Consider the following 21,543-nt stretch of genomic DNA (forward strand, 5'->3'; position numbering starts at 1 on the left):
TCATGATCTCACGGTTTGTGAATTTGAGCCCCGCGTCGGGCTCTGTGCTGACCACTTGGATTCCGTGTCTCCTCCTCTCTCTGCCCCTCCCATGCTCATGCTCTGTCTCTCTCTGTCTCCCAATAATAAATAAACATTAAAAAAAAATTTTTTGTAAATAAGCCTATTTTTTTTAATTTTTTTTTCCAATATATGAAATTTATTGTCAAATTGGTTTCCATACAACACCCAGTGCTCATCCCAAAAGGTGCCCTCCTCAATACCCATCCTCCACCCTCCCCTCCCTCCCACCCCCCATCAACCCTCAGTTTGTTCTCAGTTTTTAACAGTCTCTTATGTAAATAAGCCTATTTTAATGTTTCTTACAATAGAATAAATAGTTCTCTTGATGGCTGCAGATATGTAAGGCTGTTGGGCAGTATTTGGAGAACCACCACAGAAATGGTGTCTTCTCAACTGGTGAGTAGTCTTCAGGAATTGTCAAGAGTTACTTGTCTGAAAGTGCTGTCAAACCAGCAAGACTGTATTTATGCATCCATCGTTTTCAGGATTGTTGGTAACCTGGGCATATTTCCCCAAATAACCTTGCCTCCTTGTGTCACAAGGCCCAACTCACTCACGTTCACTTCAATGACAGTACCTTTGGTAATAACACCCAAAGACGTATATAGTGGGGATGAGGGATTCTTTTTTACACCAAGTATTGGCAGGCAAAAGGCGGCTTTCAATTCAGGATGTGTTACATGGGCCTTTTTGAAACGTAAGCCCATTGGCCTAATGAATCCTTCATATTTAGGTGGTTTTCGAGTAAAGCCGTCTCCAACAAAGCAGACTTTTGTAACCATCCTCTTCCGTGCTTTCTTCTTTCTCTTTCCTGTTCGAATAACTTTTAATACTTCTGTTTCTCCCTGGGCACGAACTTTGGGCAAAGGGACTTCCCATTTTCCTGCTTTCTCTTTTCGTTTTTGTTTAATCATATTGGAAAGTACTTTAGCTTGGGACTGTCCCTCCCTGTCCAGCAGATACACAGGTACTGCTCCTTGTGGAGTCTTTTCATCATTCTTTTGCTTGGTGTTTCTCTTTTCATGCATCTTGATAGTCTTTTTCATTTGTATTTTCTCAGCATGGTGCCGTTTATGGTAGAGCTTAGCTTTCAGACCAATCATCTTTTTTGCCTTCTTTGAACGTTCATGAGCCTCTCGACCTTCCTTCTTTCTCTTTTTCTCATGGTAATCCAAACGATAGCCATAGCGTTTCCGGTGTAACTCAATATATTCGTTTTGTGGCATGGTGACAGCCACAGAGCCGCCGGGTGCAGGTGCCGGGGCATAAAGAAGCTCTCAATTTTTGGGTCTCGACCCGCGAGTTCACTCCATGCACCCTGATAGGAAAGAGCAAAAAAAAATTTTTTTTAAAAGAGTCAGATGCTTAACCAACTGAACCACCGAGGTGCCCCAATAGACGTTTCTTAAAGGTTAATTGAAACATGAACTTTTTGTAGTTTGTTATATTAAAATCCACTGGTCTGCCTTGGACTTTAAAAAAATGTTAAAGTATAAGTGACATACAATGTTATACTAGTCTTAGGTATATAAAGGTGATTTGACAATTCTATACATTACTCAGTGCTCATCACAATATATGTAGTCACCATCTGTCACCATACAACGTTATTACAATATTATTGACTATATTCCCTATGCTGTATTTTTCATCTCTGCAACTTACTTATTTTTTAAGTGGAAGTTTGTACCTCTTAATCCCCTTCACTTATTTCACCCATCCCTTCCCACCTCCCCTCTGGCGACCACCGGTTTGTTCTCTGTACTGAGAGTCTGGCTTTTGTTTGTTCGTTTGTTTCGCTTTTTAGATGCCATACACAGGTGAAATCATATGCTATTTGTCTTTCTCTGCCAGACCATCTTTCTGATTGGTATGGTCTCTTGGGGTCTACAGACACAAGCCCCTCTGATAACCAAGGCCAGGCAATCAAGGGAGCCCCCGGATGGACGCTACTTACCCGCCAGCTTTGGCGAGGCTGTGTCCCCATCGTGGCTGTCTCTGCTAGCAAGGTAGAGGGAGAGTGCAAAAATGGCTCTCGCCAGAGCCTCTATCCCCCGAGAAAGTCCCAACTGGTCAGCACCAGCCCCCCCAACAGATACTTTAAAATTAGCAAATGAATTTCCTTCACATATAATCACTTCTTAAGCTGCTGCCTTTGTACTGGTTCCTGGGGCAAGTGAATCCACATGCCATCCCCTCAAAATGAGTATCTCAGGTCCTCACAGACCCCAGGTCCCCTGGACACAAGCCCCATTGGTTTCCAAAGCTTGGCATTTTGGGGGCCTCATCTCTCTGGTGCAGGTCCTAAGGGTTGAGTCGCTCAATGGCACAACTCGCTTCTTTGGGAGAGGCTCTGGATTTGTGAGATCTCTCCCTATTATATGCGGATAGGGTGGCGGGGTTTGGTGAGACTCTGCTTCTCCTACCATCTAGCCATGACATGTTTATCCCTTGTTGTGGAGAGAGTTGTTCTTTTTAATTTCCCCCCCCCCCCACCGGGAATTATTCTATACATAGCTGTGGATTTGGTGTGTCTGTGGGAGGAGGTAAGTTCAGCGTCTCCATTGCCACCATCTTGGATTGCCTCTTCCCATGTTTTTTGATGATAGAAATTAACATTTTATTCAGAACATTAGTTTGCAATAATATAAATAAAACTAATGAGTTTTTGGAACTAGCTTTTATAAACATCTAATTTATAATAATGAATAAAATAAGAAAGGGTCTTGTTAACTACTGATTGAGAAGTAAAAGGTAATTTTTCTCTTTTACATATATTATTTGTGTAAGTGTATTTTTTTATTTTTATTATTATTATTATTTTTTTTTTTTTTGAGAGGGAGAGAGACAGGGTGTGAGCGGGGGAGGAGCAGAGAGAGAAGGAGACTGAGAATCCCAAGCAGGGTCCACACACCAGCATGAAGAGCCCAACGCGGGGCTCGGGAAACTGTGAGATCACGGCCTGAGCCGAAATCAAGAGTCAGCCGCTTAACTTAATGAGCCACCCAGATGTCCCTGCGTAAATGTATCTTTATACAGAGTTGCACACTGTGAATTTTGTTTCTGTGCATGTTTCAAGCTCTCTGTGTAGTTTTACTTCTAAATAATTCTATATATAATCAAATGAATATAATGAATATGATTTTTTAAGTTTATTTATTTATTTCGAGAGAGAGAGAGCATGCACACACATGCACGCAAGTGGTGGAGGGGCAGAGAGAGAGGGAAAGAATCCCAAGCAGACTCCATGCTGACAGACCAACACGGGGCTCGATCGCATGAACTGTGAGATCATGACCTGAGCCAAAATCAAGAGTCAGATGCTTAACTGATGGAGCCACCCAGGCACCACCCCCCAAATTATTTTAATTAAAAATTATCTGAAATAGGGGCACCTGGGTGGCTCCGTCAGTTGAGCGTCCGACTTTGGCTCAGGTCATGATCTCGCGGTCCATGAGTTCAAGCCCCGCATCGGGCTCTGTGCTGAGCCTGGAGTCTGTTTTGGATTCTGTGTCTCCCTCTCTGTCTGCCCCTCCCCGGCTCCCTCTCTGTCTCTCTCTCTGTCTCTCTGTCTCAAAAATAAATAAACATTAAAAAAATTGTCTGAAATAAAAAATCCCTTCCAAATATATACGTGGCACATAGACACAGCAGATTTCTAAGTGACGTCACAAAAAGCCATTGCTGTGTGAATACCTTGATCCATGGTATATGTATAGCAAGGATTATCACACAGAGAAATTCTCAGGGAGCAGGATATGAAAGGAGACGGAGAAGCTTCCACTGCTGTTATTTCAAGGCTGATTTCTCATTTTCTCTAAATGTTTCAAAAAGCTCTCTTCACGCTTCTTGTTGAGATTCCTAGGGGGTGGGAAGGGTGTAGTACATAGAAGCTTGGAATTGTTTTCTGTTTTGTAGGAGTGCAAGCATTTGGATACGCCTATGGGGAAATTATCTGAATGGATCCCATGACTTTAAATACCCTCTATATACTGCCGACACCCAAATTTATATCTCCTCCTTGGATGCCTCTTTGAACTCCAAACTCATATACCAAGCCAGCTACCAGATGTCTCCGCTCGGAAATCCACATTTCAAAGGTAACACATTTAAAAACCAGCTCATATTTTGAACCCGTGATTTTCTCTTCCAAACCTGTTCTTTCTTTGGTCTTTTCCATTACAGTTGACAGAAACCCATCTTCCCAATGAATCAGCCCCCAAACCCTCGAGTCATCCTCGACTTCTCTTTCTCTCACACTTTACGGCTGTTCTGTGATGAAATCCTGTTAGCTTTCATCCCAGTGTCTCTAGGATCCAGCCACCCTTCACCAGCTCTGCCCACACCACTCTGGTCCAAACCACCCTTGCCTCTTTGTGGATTGCACTTGCTCTTGATTGGTTTCCCTCTTTGATTCTCCCTGACCCAAACCATACCCTCTCTTTTCACACAGCAGTCAGACTGACTCCTGTTAAGTGCAGTAAGTTCATGCTGCCCCTCTGCTTGAAAGCCTCCAACAGCACTCCTTCTCACACAGAGTCAAGCCAAGTGCCCACGTCTGTGTAGGATGCTCACAGACCCACCTCCGTTATGCCCCTGACCTCATTTCCCTCTGTTTTCCCTTCCAGTCCCCACGCTGGCCATATCTACTCTTGTTCTTGGATTGCACCGAGCTCATTTCTCCCTCCAGACTTCAGGAACTTTTATTAGTCTCCCCCCAGAGAGCACAGGACTCACCCCCTCATCTTCTTCAAGATGGTGCTTAAATGTTACCTTCTTAAATATGCCCTCCTCCCCACTCCTCTTCTCTGCTTTAGTTCTCTCTATAGCACTTACCGTGATCTAATAGAACTTAACTGTTTATTTTGCTGTCTTCCACCACTAGAATGTAAGCTCCCTGAATACAGGTGTTTTGTCTCTTCGCTGCTCTATCCCTAGGACTTACCAGTGCCTGGAATAGAGGAGCACTCAATAAATAATTATTAAATGAATAAATAAAATTCCTTAAGCAAGGGGTAAAGCCGACACCTGATAATTTCTATGGTCTATACTCTTTGGACTATATTTAGTTTACATTTCAATGTACGTAAAGTAAACTTTAGTCTTTCTGATGTGCAGTCTTATGCACTCGGCAAATGCATACATTGATGTATCCCCACCTCAAACAATTACGTTATCCTTCAAAAAAGAAAAGAGGGGTGCCTGGGCAGCTCGGCGAGTTAAGCATCTGACTTCTGCTCAGGCTATGATCCCCTGGTTCATGGGTTCCAGCCCCACATCGGGCTCTGTGCTAACAGCTCAGAGCCTGCAGCCTGCTTCAGATTCTGTGTCTCCCTCTCTCTCTGCCCCTCCCTGCTCATGCTCTGTCTCTCTTTCTCTCAAAAATAAATAAAAACATTAAAAAATATTTTAAAAAACCCTCATGCTATCTCCTTCTAGTCAAATATTGTCCCATCTTTAATGCTTGGCAACCACTGATCCCATCTCTATTCCAGAATGTTGTACAAGTGCAACCATACTGCACATAGCGTTTCAGATCTGGCTTCTTTTTCTTAGCATAATGCATTTGAGTTTGGCCCATGCTGTTGTTTATATTAATTGTTAGTTCTGTCTCATTGCTGAATGGTTTTCCATCATATGGACATATCAGTTTGAATATGTATTTCTGGAAGACCATGAATAAAGGGGATATGTCATCAAGTTGTACATCTTAAAACCAAGTTTCTGAAATACAACATACTTTGTGGGAATTATGGAACTAAATTTGGTTGTTTGTTTTTAAACTTAGTAGGGGGAAAGACCTGAAGAAAATACACTAAAAACCATCAATGGTGCTACTGTCTTTGGGAGTAATTTCTTTTCTTTTTTAAAATTTTTATTTATCTCATTTTTATGAGGGGCACATACCGTTTTTATAACAAAAACACTTTATTTTGAAAATGAAGACACACTGAAGTAGATGTTAAAATATCCAGGGGATATCGTGCGGAGAAATGAAAATACACTTTCTTTCCTTTTGCTTTCAGTGACATCAAATAGACTCAGTCACCTACACTTTTGTTGAGGAATGAGAAAACAATGGGGCTCCACACCAAGTGTATTTAACGCAAAGGAGGAAAATAAATGCTAATTTTGATACTATAATTTAGGCATTTTTAAGTAACAATTTACACCTGCAATCAGAAGGCCGCTGCTTCTTTAAGAAGTGAGGGTCTCCAAGCAGTTTATGAAGTAATAGATCATATATAAGTAGGTTGTTCGCTCTCGGTACAGATGCCGTCATTACTAACTACTTTCAGGCTCTTTGAGAGCTGAATAATTCCGTAATGCATCATTGAACATTTAGTTGCTTCACAGCAGATGGTTTCAGGGGTCCATCTGCTCATAGCAATGTTTTCAACAAGCCCCCTTCACCTTCACCAAAAGGTTCGGAAACATTAGAATATTCATTCTCCACTACAGGTGTGTTTTCTTGGCTCCCCCGTATTAAGGAGCGGGACCACTGTCTTTTTTTTTTTTTCCTCCAGAAGAAAATACTGGCCTGCGTAAGTATAGAAAACCTTGCTGTGAGTATCAGGGAAATAAGTGAAAGAGTGTCTGATTCAAAGAACTTGTAAAGTTACTTAAGTTACTGTGCGTGTGTGTGTGCGTGTGTGTGTGCGTGTGTCAGAGAGAGAGAGAGAGAGAGGTGGGGGGAGAGCGAGAGAGAGAAGCGGCTGCTTTCCTGGGCTGACTATGGTAAACATGAGATATTAGACACTCAACTGGTTTTTTTTACTCCTGCCCTAATGTGCGCAGAAGCAGTGTCAGCTTCTTTAGGGGTTCGCTGGGAAAAAGAATGCATTCTCTCTGCCTTTGAGGCCAGGGGGAAATCTCCCAGGCAAGGTCAGGGTGAACACATGAAATACGGGAAGGAGCTCCAGCTGAAACCATATGGATACGAGCAAACTGAATATAATATCTGAATGCTGAGAAGATCCAGGGGTAAGTGTTATGGGGACACAGCTAGTTTTATTCCAGAAATCCCAAATGCCCCATTACCTATGTGATCACTGAAACTTGCAGTCAGGCTGCTAGAGAAACGGGAAGGTGGCAGGCGATGAATAAGACATGGGCAGCAGCTGCTCTCCAAATATGGAGAATTCTCTTTTCCAAATTGGAAGATAACAAGGAAAGACAAAGTTGGCGATGAGGAAGCACAGGGCATTAGGTAGAGGACTTTCAAGAGACTGCGAGAAACTGACGGTCCATTTGTTTGGATTGAGGCAATGGACACCCCGGACCCAAATACACTGAACACATGAATTCAACACTGTGCACCACACAGATATCTTTCGGGTGTTGAGTAGAGAGATGTCGCTTTATCACCAATTTGTCGGCAAAGGGAACAGTGAAGTCCCGGCTATTTCAGAGAACCGTGTAAATGGCAGTCAGAGCTCCTCTCGGCAGCCACGGAGGAACATTCCGAAAAGAGACTGCTCTGTGTTTTGTGTTCCAGTGGTTGTATTTTAATTTCTCTCTCTAAAAGGAACAAATATATTCAGATCAGGATATGAAAGAAAATCACTGAAGATCTCAGAGTCATATTTCAGAGAGCTGTTGGAAGGCAATTTAATTACCTATTAACCTCTTTATTTAAGAGAACAAAAATATTGAAAAAAATAAAAATCTTTGACTTACTGAAATAAATGGCACTTGCTGAATGCAATTGTCACCGGTGATGGCTCTAGGCTTATATTCGTCCTTTCATTTTTAACAGGCATTTATTAAGTACCTACTAGGTGCGCAGAATCAGACAAGGTTTACCGTAGAGACCCTATTTCCAACCTTCAGGATCTTCCTCGTTTGTAAGCTAAAACTCTGCTGCTAAATGGCTTGTGTCAGAGGTGAATGATTTATTACTAGCCACAACTCTGAAGGAGTGGCCTGCCTTAGAAATCAGAGAGCACACATTCCTGGATATTGTTATCAATGTCATCTTGATTATCCTGTCAAGAATAGCCCCTGAAATTGACTTCACCCTCACTCCCACTTTTGAAAGCAGAAAAACGACAGGCAAGTATTCTGTGTCTGTGAAAGCTTTAGAATTCCGTTAATTTAATCCAGTGTTTCCTATTAGGTATTAATCAAGCATGCTGAGCACTATTAGCTCTATGAGGAACCCAAATTAAGGAAAGGACTTGTTGCACGCCCTCAGATAGTTTATAATCTAATTGGGGAAAGAAGATAGATCTACGTGGAACTGCAAGAAACAACCACAGGAAACATTTCAGGTGCACGGTTGAGGACCGAGGGCGTTCTAACCAGGGGAAAGGGGGGCGCAGAGAGGGGTAAGTCAGACACGCAGGCATCTTCTTGTGCCATCAAGGACCCCGTCCAGCATGTGACTTCTTTAGAGAAGAGAAGGAGAGACAGAAAAGCTTGGTTTCACTTTAAGGAGTTTTGCACTGATGTTTTAAAATGTGAAAGTAGTTGTAGGTCTTTGCGTTTGGACAAAGGCACAGCCTGAGTGGATACACACAGCTGGGAGTTGCAAAGAGTGGGAAGAAGGAATAGTTGAGGGTTACCTCGCTGAGGCTAAATGGCCACGGTTTGAAGTAGTGAGAAAGGAGGGTAGGTTCCTGAGAGTGGTGGGTCTGAAGCAGGGTTGGATGCATAGCAAAGTTGAACGGTATCTAGCTGCATCTACACAACTTGACAGAGTGCGGGTGGACAGAGCACAGCGGTCTGCTACAACCAAAAGTGGCCGAGACCTAGATCTATTCCGGTAGCAATCAGAGCGTGAGAGGTCCTCGTTTTAATGAGTGTTTATTTTGTAGTCTTAGAGCTTAAGTGAAGAGTACCAGCCAGGAAGCATCTGACATCATACGTCAGAAAACTGGCTTGGTTTTAGAAGATACAAATATTATTTCAAACTTGAAAGGAGGACAATTACTTATGAGAAAGCATTTTTAAGAAAAGAATCAGCGGGACGCCTGGGTGGCTCAGTCGGTTAAGCAGCCGACTTCAGCTCAGGTCATGATCTTGCCGTCCATGAGGGCTGTGAGTTCGAGCCCCGCGTCGGGCTCTGTGCTGACAGCTCAGAGCCTGGAGCCTGTTTCAGATTCTGTGTCTCCCTCTCTCTGACCCTCCCCTGTTCATGCTCTGTCTCTCTCTGTCTCAAAAATAAATAAATGTTAAAAAAAAAAAATTAAAAAAAAAAAAAAAAGAAAAGAAAAGAATCAGCAAACTGAACAGAGGGTTCTCAGAGCCAGGAGGTCATTGAATTTTTCAAATCAGAAAATTAATATGCCAGCAAACTACCTTAATTCTTTCAAAACGTTTGAACTTAGTAAAACAAGTTATGATTAGAAGAAGCATTAATTCCTAAGTGTGGATTCAGAGACATTCAGAGTTTTATCCAGTGATTTTAAGGGATACAGCGAAATTGTGTGATCTCAGAAAACTATATTTTACTTAACTTGGGGTTTATCTATCTACTTACCTACCTATTACCTATGTCTCTCTAGGGTAGGGTTTGAAATGTCAACAGGAAACAATGCTAAAGCAGTAACGGCAATTTTTAAAAAAGCAGCCTAGCCCTGCTTTCAAATGAACCCTTAGGCAAGACCCTAATATATGAAAACAATAAAATAGGAGCCATGTTGCTGATGCAGAGTGGAAGGTAGAGCCCCCAAGCTCCCTGCCCCCCATATCTTCCCAGAAGTCCTAGTTCCACCCAGTAAGCTCTCTACAGTGTCCGAGCCGACTGCCTCCATTTCTCACCTTCAATCAATGTCTTTGATATCCAGAACAACACGGGGTAGATCATGGTCATATTTAGGCACTGACCAACTTCTTTCTTCCCATGTAATCTTATTTGTATTTTCTCTCTATTCACCTCTGTAATAAATGATTATAACTTGGTAGCATCTTTAATAACATCTTCTGTCATATACTATCACATACAGTCTATTTCCATGGTACTCAAAAGGTATGTCAGGGGGGCCTGGGTGGCTTAGCTGGTTAAGCGTCTGACTCTTGGTTTCGGCTCAGGTCATAATCTCACGGTTTCATGAGTTCAAGCCCCAGTGGATTCCATGCCAACAGCATAGAGCCTTCTTGGGATTCTCTCTCTCTCTCTCTCTCTCTCTCTCTGCACCTCCTCCACTCATGCTGTCTCTGTCTCGCTCAAAAATAAACTTAAAAAAAAAGATATGTCAAAAATGACTTCATCTTAACTCCTTTAAAATTACTATATTTCCTTTATAAAATTCACGTATAATGACTCAGACTTTTGTATCTTTGGGCTAAAGAAAAAGCAAACATAACAAAAATGATTTTCCTTTTAATTTTAAGTACAGACAGAAGCCGTTTAACTAAAGGCCACTGTCTATAAATCTTAGCGTAAGACAAGTATATTCGTTCCCAATGGCTGCTATAGGAAAGTACCCACACACCGAGTGGTTGCAACAACAGACATTTATTGTCACATTGTTCTGGGAGCCAGAAGGTCGAGGTCAAGGTGTCAGCAGTCTTGGTCCCTTCTGAGGGCTGGAAAGGAGAATCTGTTCCTTGCACCTCTCTTAGCTTCCGGTGTTTTGCTGGAAGTCTTTGGAGCTCCTTGGCTCGCTGAAGCGTCATCCTGATCTCTGCCTTCATCCTCGCGTGGTATATTTATCCCTGTGTTCAAATTTCCCTTACATATAAGGCTGCCGGTCATATGGGATTAGGGCTCACCCTAATGACTTCATCATAACTTGACAACATGTGCAATGACCCTATTTCCGAATAAGGTCACATTCACAGGTACTGAGGGTTAAGACTTCAGCGTCTTTTGGGAGGACGTGGTTCGGCCCATAAGAACAAACCCTATTTTGCTGCTGTCCTGTGTATGGATCCCCAATGTGTATGTTGATCTGCCCGTGCAAGGGCAAGGGCAGGTACAGAGAGTCACATCTGGTGTGACTTCTAAGTTCCTGATTCAATGACAAATAAAGATATACCTATGTTGTTAAACAGTGAAGCCGCCTTTTAGGAAGTATTTAAGAGAGATACAATTGACCAGAAAGAAAGCAAGCTAATATTAGTGATCCGGTAAAAACAGACAAGGTTATCTTCTGGGACTTCTTTTTTTTAAAGTTTATTTACTTACTTTGAAAGACAGAGAGAGAGAGAGAAGAAGGCGGTAGGGAGGGAGAGAGGCAGAGAGAGAGGGAGAGAAAATCCCAAGCAGGCTCCGTACCGTCAGCACAGAGCACGACTTGGGGCTTGATCTCACGACTGATAGATCATGACCTGAGCCGAAATCAAGAGTCGGACACTCAGTCGACTGAGCCATTCAGGCGCCCCGCTCAGGGACTTTTTTAACGTCTGCATAGATTCTACCTGATCTCATGGGCCATTTAGATCTATAACTGTGGTACAGTACAAAGGTTATTTATTCAAGGCCCTTATCTCTTAAGTGGAAAACTTAATTAATTGGTCATGTTAGGGGGTTTCTAGTGTTGAAGCTTTATCTTCCAGATGCCACTGAGGGGGCTGATTCTCTCTCCTGTTGGCAACATTTGCTCTCCTCTCTGGACGCTTCCCTGTCTTGAATCTCTTGAATGCTGAGAGACAGCCACGTGTCACACACTGGGGGTACGATGATGCATAACGTAAAAGAAAGCCTCATGCAAGGGACAGACAGGCAAGTAGATGATTAAAATGAGGCGGCTGAGTTCTATATAGATACGCATTCTACCTGAGGAATACCAAGAAATTATGCAATCATGGCATAATTTCTTGGGCACTCATAGTTGAGCGTGATACTGTGCCAGGTACTCTGAGGTAATAGATAGAGGAATAATTTATTGTGCTCGATTTGAGACACACATACGGAGTTGTGGGGCAGAAATACCGGGGGGTATAAAATCCAAAAGCCCCGACTTCACATCTTGATGTCATCATTGAATAATTAGGTCACTGTGAGCAAGTTATTTAATGTCTCTGAGACTCAGGTCATTGTTCATTTGTGGAATGGATATGGCCTTGCTTTCCTTGCCTGATTGTGAGGACGCTATGGAATCATAGCTTACCTCAGTGCCTACCCAGGAGCCTGCTCTACTGCAGGGACTGGAGAATGTTCTAGAATGCTTGACCGGGGTGGGGGTGGGGGGTGAAGATGAGACACGTCCAGATTGAGAGAGAATGACTAGCAGGAGGAAGCCTGTATCTAAGTACACAGTGGCTGATCTTTACTTGCCATAGGACCCAGGGGAGGGAGATCATCACTGGGACTTCACTGATTTGCGGCGGCCAGTCAGAGGGTCTAGGTAGTGGCTGGTGAGAGAGAATATGAGGACGGCAGTTTCATTTATGTAAAACATTCAATTTATAGTGGTGCCCCGCAATGCTTACCAGGTTGGCTAACAGCGACTTAGGAAACACTGATAGAAATGAGTCCTGAAATATGAGGATTGAAAATTCTTACCAAAAAGCTAGGCTGTCTATTGCCATAGAGAATTTTAGTTATTTGTTATGAAAAGGAAGCAAAGAACCAAGTTGAACTGGGTGCCCTGAAAAATCTACCTTTTAGCCAACCCAAAATATGAGCGTGGATGAATGAATCACAAGCTCACTAAACCTACACCCGAAACCCACCAATCACTAAAGCTAGACCTAGCTTTAGTCTTGCTAAATGTAAGGCTTCCTCCAACCGATGTCTCAAATAATAATACAAATCCTTATTTTGAAACGTTCTAGAACATGTCCCATGCAAATGACTACATCCCTGTTTTATGTGATTCAAAGCCAGGATCGAGTTCCTAGCTTGCAATTTTGCTACCAGTAGTGAAGAGTTTCAGCTCCTCTCTTACTCCTGGGTGGGATATCCTCATTGAAACACAGCACAAAACCTCCAGCGGCCTAACAGGAAATGAGTCGTTTATTATCTTCGCAAATTTGAGGACTACATGCGGATAGCCGGTGATCTGATTCCAGATATTTCTGTTTCCAAAATGTGAATAAAGGAAAGGTGAAATAGTATTGGCCTTTCCATCATAATTGTATTAGGAGACCCTGATTAGTCCACATTACGTGTCCCTGTGTGCCTTGTGGCTTTCTGTGGATCCCCATATAGACACAAAGCCAAACTGGTAAGTTTCAAACACTAGTCAGACAACCCAACATATGCTTGTTTCAGTTTCTCAGATGATTATCTTATCTCTTTTATTGTGATGGTGGTGGCAGAACTGGAGGTGGTTTTTATGACGTAGTCTGGTGATAGCACAAGAAAAGGAAAATCAGGGAATGAAGATAACAGGTTTCCACAGTTGTTGCAAACACCTAAGCCATTTCTAACACCACTTCATTCTCAATTACTAATGCAGTCCCAAACTGTGAGGACTTGATCTTAAAATCGGGCTCAGAGAACTCTTTGTAGATAGTTTCACTCGTGCTGTATATAAGGAGACCTAATTACATTTATGCTTCATTGATAATTTGTAATTCTTTGCAATAAATTGACTGCAAATTCGAAGGTTGTTAGTGAAAAAGAAATACGCCCTTTCAATAAAAAACATCGCTGCCAATAAATGGCTGACCTACATTCACAAAATTGCTAAATTACAGTGATTAAATCTGAGGCAATTTCAATATTTCGTTACAATAGCAAGTGGCATTTCTTCCCATGTTTATTTAGTGGTACTAGCTGCTCATTTGAGCCTCTGGCTGTCTTTACTCTCTAAAATTAGCAGTGTTTTGTTGGCTTAGAATAAGAAACAAGAAGGAGATGCGCGGCTGAATTGCGACAACACTCTCTTCTCTCAAAACAAAGTTGGCATCGGTCAGAAGTATGCGTTCCACATTGTGAAGGCCGACTGTCTCGCAGACTCACTGGGACAGAGGTGGTCATGTTTCTGGTTTGGGATATTTTCTCTGGGCAAGCAGAGACACTTGGTTTCTACAATTAAGGTTTGGGTCACTCCATAAGTCTTTCACAGGCACAGCAAAATGAACCTACCTCTGGACCCTGAAGTAGGATTTAATCTCACAAAACCTTCTCCCTTGTCCCTGTTCGATTTCATTTATATATAGTGAGTGTCCAATGAGCTCTGACTGGTGCCGCTTTCCTTCTTAACATCCCCAGTCTCCCGACATTAGTTCAGATGGAATCAGAGTCATTTACTTTTCAGTCTGCAGTGCCCCCGGTGCCGGACCAGCTGGAGAGGGTGACACGGCTGAGGAGCCTGCTAATCTCAATGGCCCTTGGGTCTTTCCTCTAAAAGACACAGCAAGCAAACATGCCAAGTGCTATATATAAAAAGGTGGGATGTCATTGCTGCGGAAAAGCACTCGTGGTGTCGTGTGTCCGCCACCACGATTTTGAATCATGTACAACGTGGAAAAGCTCCGGTGGCAAGAACATTTGCCACTGTGAATCATGGTTCCCCTTTTTACAAAGCTATGGGGGAAGGGCTAATAAAGATTTTAATTCTTCTCTGCAAATGCATGTAGACAGAGGTCTAAGTTGGAACAATACAAGGTGTATCATCTTAATTATCGTCTAACTGTAGAGACAGGCAAATTCAGGAAGAGGGAAAAGTTCACTTTGGAGAGGACTGAGGACCAGCTTTTTCCAAAAACGGTAACAAAGATGAACTGTCTTCTTTATGGTAAATACAATCCTTAGTTAGGTGAGGTAAAGAGAAATCCTGTAATTGACGTGATAAAGCCAAATGTGCTCTGAAAAATCTCTCAATGCCACTCACCTTCGTAAGTGTCATCTCTCATTTTTTTATGACTATTTCCGTGAAATTAGGCAATTTTCATTACAAAAAGCATGAAAAGAATAGCTACGTTCTTAAATATTGAGTAACTCGTGCAGTAGTTGTGATTATTCCAGAAGCTCTACCAAATCTTATTGCAAATGTAACAAAAGAATGGATGAATTCTGATGTCTCCATCAAATAAAGCATGTAAATATTTTAGTGAATAACACTGTTACTCTCTTTCTAAAAATCACTTGTAATAAAACTGAAAAATTTTCATCTCCATGGCATCTATTGTATTAAAGGAAGTATCAGCTGCTCTATTTTTGCCTTCCTAGTATGTTCATGAATTACCAAAAGTGAAATACTTCTAAGTGAATTTAAAATAAAAATACTATCGTTCGTAAGGATCATAACTTTAGAATAAATTTTAAAGGTGTTATTAACTTTATATTTACTTTTTAATAATCTCATAAAAATATTAGCAAAAAAGAAATTGGGAAGATATAAATTGTGTTGTGTTCTTAAAAATTGTAAATTAAAAATAAAATTGTTTTCTTGGAAAATTATATGATCAGACCTAGAATTCCTGATTTTATATTTACTATAGCTAGTTGAAATTTTTTATTATTGTTTTACGATGCATTATTATTTTGTGCTGATTAAATGCAACACTACAGGACTGAATTAACAACCTCACAAAACCATGTCCTTTTTAACTGGTAATGACATTATGTTGGTTTCAATAAAATTTGAAAAATATTTTGGAATTATCCCTACTGTGCCTTTGTACTCATGTATACAGAGTGGAATTTCTAATGAGAGAATGACTGAAATCTTAATTAAACTATTTCAATTACTTAAAATACTCAGTATATTATTAGCTTTAAGAAAGAAAAGGCTAAGATTACTTAAGGTTTCAAACACTAAAATGATTTTGATGTTCTTTGACTCCTGAATAAATGTGTTTTAAAGTCTACAATCTTTGCAGTAGTGAAAAAAAAAAAAAAAAGATTTATTGCCAAGATACGAATGCCGCAAGGCAATGAGGGCACGGTGGAGGGAGCTGTGGAGACCTGAGGGGGCTCTGTTTTTATTTCTTTTTATTACTTGTGAAATGCTGGGCCGTCACTCCGGGTCTTAAATAGTTTGGCCCAACAGCATCTGAAACCCTCCAACCTCAATTTTTAAATGCTTCTCTGGCCTAGTTGGGCTGTGACATTATTTCGTCTGCCTCCCGAGTTAAGAAAATTACTTTTAGCAGGTCATAGTGAAGGCAGGATTATTATATAATTGGAAGAAGCATGTTCCATTTTTCAGGAACCAGAGAGCATTATCGGGGTGCGCGTGCGTGTGTTTTCCTTCCTCTCCCACCATTTATACAAGTGCCCCGTGTTCCTTCTGGAGAAAGACAACACTTCTCAGCACCCATTTCGCCTCCAATTTAATGAAGTTGTTAAAGTAGCAAGACTGACAGGTTAATTATCCTTTATAAAAGGGGGACAAATTGAACTGTGTCTTTCCATCATTTTTTGATATATCAGGAAGCTCCGAGGTGCCCAGATGCGGCTCTGGTGAATAGAACAGCTAATCCACTCTGCAATTCTTTGCTGACCCCGCTCTCCCCACCGGGGCCTCACGATATTGCAGCTGGTTTTGTTTCACATTCAACAGATTCCACTTTATTATAAATTCAGAAGGATTTTTTTCTTCTTCTCTCCATATGTTGGCTGACAGCTCCCCTGAAATAACTGATGGGTAAATTTAAACTCTGATGAAAATTAACCCAAGTGTTAAATGCAACCAGGAGCTGCTTGGAAGAGAAAAGAGTTATCATGGTAGATGCCAAACAGTGGAAAATGTGTGTAAATTAATGGAGCCTCGCTGGTGACAAGCCGTCAGGCAGTTTGATGGCTCTTGCTAGCGCTTTAGTCCCACTGAAGTTGGCCAGAGGGCAGCACGGACAAGTCCTGCTTTTCAAAAAGACCGCGGGAAGCTTGACAGTAAAGCTAACTAGATCATCGAAAGTTCATGGTCAAATGAGAGATTTTTTTTTTTTTTTTCTGCAAAGCTTTGCACTAAACAGAGTTTGCAGACAGGAGAGCCATGAATGAGATATCAAATTGCAAGCGCAGCAAAACGATCTAAAGAGGAGAAGAAAACCAGTGCGAAATGATTTACAAAACAAACGGACAAATTTGCCGCTGATTTCAAAGTTAATACTGAGGAAGTGTTTTGTTAAAAATAATAAGCATTCGACTGGAACCATTTCTACTTAGACAGCAATGCTTCGCTTGCTCGAAGTGTTGTCACAGAAACTACCTCTGTATCTCTCAATTTTTTCAGATGGAAATATGCAATTTTCATGAAGTTCATTGAACAGGAAAGGAAATATAATCAAATAGAACTGTTTTGTATTGTGAGGTGCATGTGACATTCATAAGAGCCTGAGAAAAAAGTTCAGTCAGTGATCCATTTTTTCCATGAATAAGGCAGTACTTCTCTACTAAATTCTAAATTCTATTTTGCTTCTCTAAAAATACAACAGTAATAATGTACTATCACAGCTTAACGTTAGCAGGATATAATGCATAGGTCGTTGAACCGTGAAGCAGAGAAACTGCTTCCAGTCCAGTGACCTTGAACAAGTGAGTGTGTCTCAGTTTGCTCATTTGTAAGACGGGACCTGATGGTACAAAGATCAAATGGGATTCTGAGTGTGAAAGCTAACCTTTTGCCAAGCGAGCTAAAAGGAAACTTGCGTCAAGCAAAGCCGGCCTTCGAGACACCAAAGAAGGACGCGGAGCGTGAGACAGTGGATAGAATGTAAGATTTCGAGTCAGAAGAATAGTGTCAAGTCTAGGCTCTGTTGCTGATAGGCCATGTCTTTGGTCAATAACAAAAAGGCATGTCTGTTTCCCTCCTAGATGATTGTGAGCACTGAGTAAAACGACGCATATAAAATGCCTTCTTTGTAAATTGTAACCTTCTATACGGCTATGACTTCTTACTGCGTTGGCCCTCCTTCCTCCACCTGTCCAAACCTGCCCATCAAATAAGGGTAGACCTTAAAGCCCACCTTTCTTACCTCCCAGTTCCCTACCCTCCTTCGTTCTCTGTGCTTTTCTTCGGTGGGGCTCAGCAGCCTGGGGATAGAAATAGAGATTTAAGAAGATGGAGGTTTTAAAGGGTCAACACATCAGAAAGACAACGAAATGTGGTAAGTACAAATCTGAGTCCCCAAAACGGCTATGTGACAAGGTATGCATGTTTTCTATAACCAAGTTTAGTTGGTATCTTGAGCCCCCTGTTGCTTTTCCGTGGCTAGAAACTTATCTGATAACTCCAGGTAAACTCGGTCAAATGTGCTCATTTATCAATCATTTCTTTCTGCAAATTCAGGCAAGTTCAGTACTTTTTGTTTGTTTGTTTGTCCTCCTTTCTCCTGCTCTGGGGGCTTTCGGAATGTCACGGCAGTCCTCCAGTGGAGGTGGGGTATCTGGCCAACAGTTGGGGGCCTTCAGTCCAATGTTGTACTACACTGAGATAGAACTCTTCGCGATTGTTTCGCTTTTTTAAAAGACTTTATTTCTTAGAGAAGTTTTAAGTCCCGGCAATATTAAGGGGAAGGCACAGAGATTTCTCATACACCCCCTGCACCCACACTGCACAACCATAACAACATCCCCCACCAACGTGGCACACTGGTCACAGCCGACGAACCTTCCCTGTACGTCATAAGCATCCCAAGTCCCCAGCTGATATTACGGTTCAGTCTTGGTGTTGTGCCTTCCGTGGATTGGGACAAATCTATGATGACGTTTACCTGTCACTGTGGTATCATAACGAGTGTGTTCACTGCCCTGAAAATCCTCTGCAGTCCACCTGGTCATCTCCCTTGACCCTCTGGTTTTCTGCTGTGTTATCTCCACGTGGCTTCTATGGAGAGATAATGGCTGATTGCCACTGGCTGGCTGAGGTGGTTTCCTCCTGCTAAGCTTCTCCTCACACTGGTTGCCAACATTCCCACGCGTCTACCAGCTCAACTAGCTTCCACAACTCCCTCGAGGGCCGCTAGAGACACAGGGAATTTAAATGTTCTTTTTGCTAATTGGGAGCTATGGGAGACTCCCTCTCACTCCCCTCCTCCCCAGTAACCCTTCAGCCATCACAATGTGGCCCCTAGACTATTCTGGTTGCAGAGCACCTACGAAAGGCTCACTCCCTCCCAGGGCTGTAGATGGAAACTGGGGACTTACCCTGGGCTTTCAGATCCCCAGATACCTGAAGCAAAAGAATGATTACCCCTACCTCTCTGAGGACACGTTCACATTTAATTTCCCTCCTTCTGCATCCTCCTTCTCCCTTCTCTCCTAGCTGGAATTTCTTTCCCCCCTTGGGGGTCAGCAAGAAAACACGGACCTATCTTCATCACCTATCTTTCCTAGTGTTTCTTATCTGATACCTGGCTCTTTTGAGCCCAAAAGATTGGAATGTGACGTTTTCATCCATGACAGCTTTCTAATGCCATGGTTGACTACGTGTCTAGCTGTTTACATTGGGGAAAGTTGCAGGTGAGCACATCAATTAAATATTTTACATATGGACTGAAGTTTCTGTGCACGCGCGAGACAAGGGAGCAAGACTGTAGGTGAGATGGTGGTTGAATGAAGGTGGTTGGTTGGAGAGAGAAGGGAATGAAGACAGAATGGAAGAAGACAGAGTTATCAAGATATGGAGCTCTCCTGAAGAGCACTGTAGACCAAGTAGAGAGGAAGACAGCTAGAGGATTGAAAGTTTTGTCAAGACCGTGGTAAATTTTACCTAATACTTCCAAGATGGAATCATTCTGAGTACTTCAGGCAACATAGGTTCCTGAATATGAGGAGAGACAAAGGTCAGGGAATTGAAGGGGCCAATAAATATGAGGTCGGAAAGTTGGTAATCCCCTGGCTTTTGAGTGTATCTGATTTATCACCGAACTCCTATGGCACCAATTATATTCACACATAACTTTTTAGAAGTATGTTCTTTTTTTTTGCTTCAATTTTTTATTTAAATTCTAGTTAGTTAACATATAGTGTTATATTGTTTTCAGGAGTAGAATTTAGTGATTCATCACTTACATACAACACCCAGGGCTCCACACATGACAAGTGACAAGTGCCCCCCTTAATATCCACACCCATTTAGCCCACCCCCCACCCACCTCCATCAACCCTCAGTGTGTTCTCTGTTGTAGAGTCTCTCATCACACGTAACTTAAAACTTGTCATTTTTGGTGTAGTATCACTTTCTGCGAGCTAGGGAGTTAGAGTCTTGCTCTTTGGCATCAGGAACTGAGCCTTCTCACGTCCTCCACAGGCCAACATAATATATATATAACATTAACATATAATAATTAATATATAATTATTATATATTAATTAATATAATGTTAATATAGAATTAATATATCAATTGATATAATATTAATATCTCATAATAAACATATAATATATAATTAATATATATTACACTTATATGTATATACAATTCATATATGTAATTTTTTCAGGGCAGAAAAAAAGGCATAAATAGTGCATTCCAAGTTGCAACCTGCAACATTGCATTTGGATAATCCACTGCTCCGAAATATCTATCTCCTTTTTTTTTTTTTTACATTTATTTATTTTTGAGACAGAGAGAGACAGAGCATGAACAGGGGAGGGTCAGAGAGAGAGGGAGACACAGAATCTGAAACAAGCTCCAGGCTCTGAGCGGTCAGCACAGAGCCCGACTCGGGGCTCGAACTCACCGACCGTGAGATCATGACCTGAGCCGAAGTCGGACGCTTAACCGACCAAGCCACCCAGGCGCCCCTATCTCCTTTCTAACAAATTCGGATGGTTCCCTCTATACCACTATTCTGGTTTTGCTTCCTTGAGTTTCTCGACTGCCTCACCCCCCAATACAGCTCTAATGTACTCACAGGCTTATTTTGGTTCAATCAAATCATAACTGGGAAGGGAGCTTGCTGCTTGCCAAATCATATACTATATTTTTGAACTTGAGAGAAGGATTTTTGAATTAATGGGTTTGTTGGATTATATGTCCATTTTTCAAATCAAATGAAATGGAAAAAAAACAAACAAACAACCCTGAGTTTATTAAAGAGAAAAAAACACCATTAGTCATCTGCTTATGTCCTTGTCAGCAGATACCATGGCGAGACTCTTTTGTACAAAGCGAGTTCCCCTTAAAACTCTTGCTACGCGTTGGAGATACGGGTCTTCTATGGTACCCTGTAATTCACACACACACACACAGACAATTTTCCGCAGGACCTGATCACTTTCCACCCGTAGTTTGAGAGTTCTAAAGCAATTTCTTTTGCACATACGTGGTGAACTGGTGCCTGGGCAAGCCCAAGACATCTGTGCGTTCTCTCACTCCGAGGCTCCGAAAACGGAAGCTCCTGAGCGTGTCAAGGGTATTTCCTGGCTCTGCAAAGAGGCCAGAACGCCGTACGTTTAAAAGGCTCCCCTTCACTTCCAGAGTCCCGCCTCGGGTTAAAGGAAGAGCCAAACGTGCCGGTAGCCGGCTGGTTCCGAATCCGAGAGGGGATCCATAGGAGCGTGGGCCGCCGGGCTGGGGGGAGCCCAGCGAGCTTGGCGGCCGCGGGGCCGGACAGCGCCCCCCACCCCCACCCCCGGAGCCGGGAGGGAGTGACGGAGAGCTGCTGACATCTGACGGCCCTCGCGGTGGC

At 42.1% G+C, this 21,543-nt stretch overlaps 1 protein-coding gene across 1 annotated transcript; it reads right to left on the reverse strand.

Annotated features, from left to right (window-relative positions):
- Window positions 1-512: 512 nt before the first annotated feature.
- Window positions 513-1,317, reverse strand: LOC109276576 (ribosome biogenesis protein NSA2 homolog). The gene has a single exon (XM_053909505.1). The coding sequence runs from the start codon at window positions 1,287-1,289 to the stop codon at window positions 528-530; it is 762 nt and encodes a 253-aa protein (XP_053765480.1). The 5' UTR covers window positions 1,290-1,317; the 3' UTR covers window positions 513-527.
- Window positions 1,318-21,543: the final 20,226 nt, after the last annotated feature.

The sequence above is a fragment of the Panthera pardus genome, unplaced genomic scaffold (assembly GCF_024362965.1).
Source record: "Panthera pardus isolate Hobbes unplaced genomic scaffold, ASM2436296v1 HiC_scaffold_21, whole genome shotgun sequence".
Classification (NCBI taxonomy): Eukaryota; Metazoa; Chordata; class Mammalia; order Carnivora; family Felidae; genus Panthera; species Panthera pardus.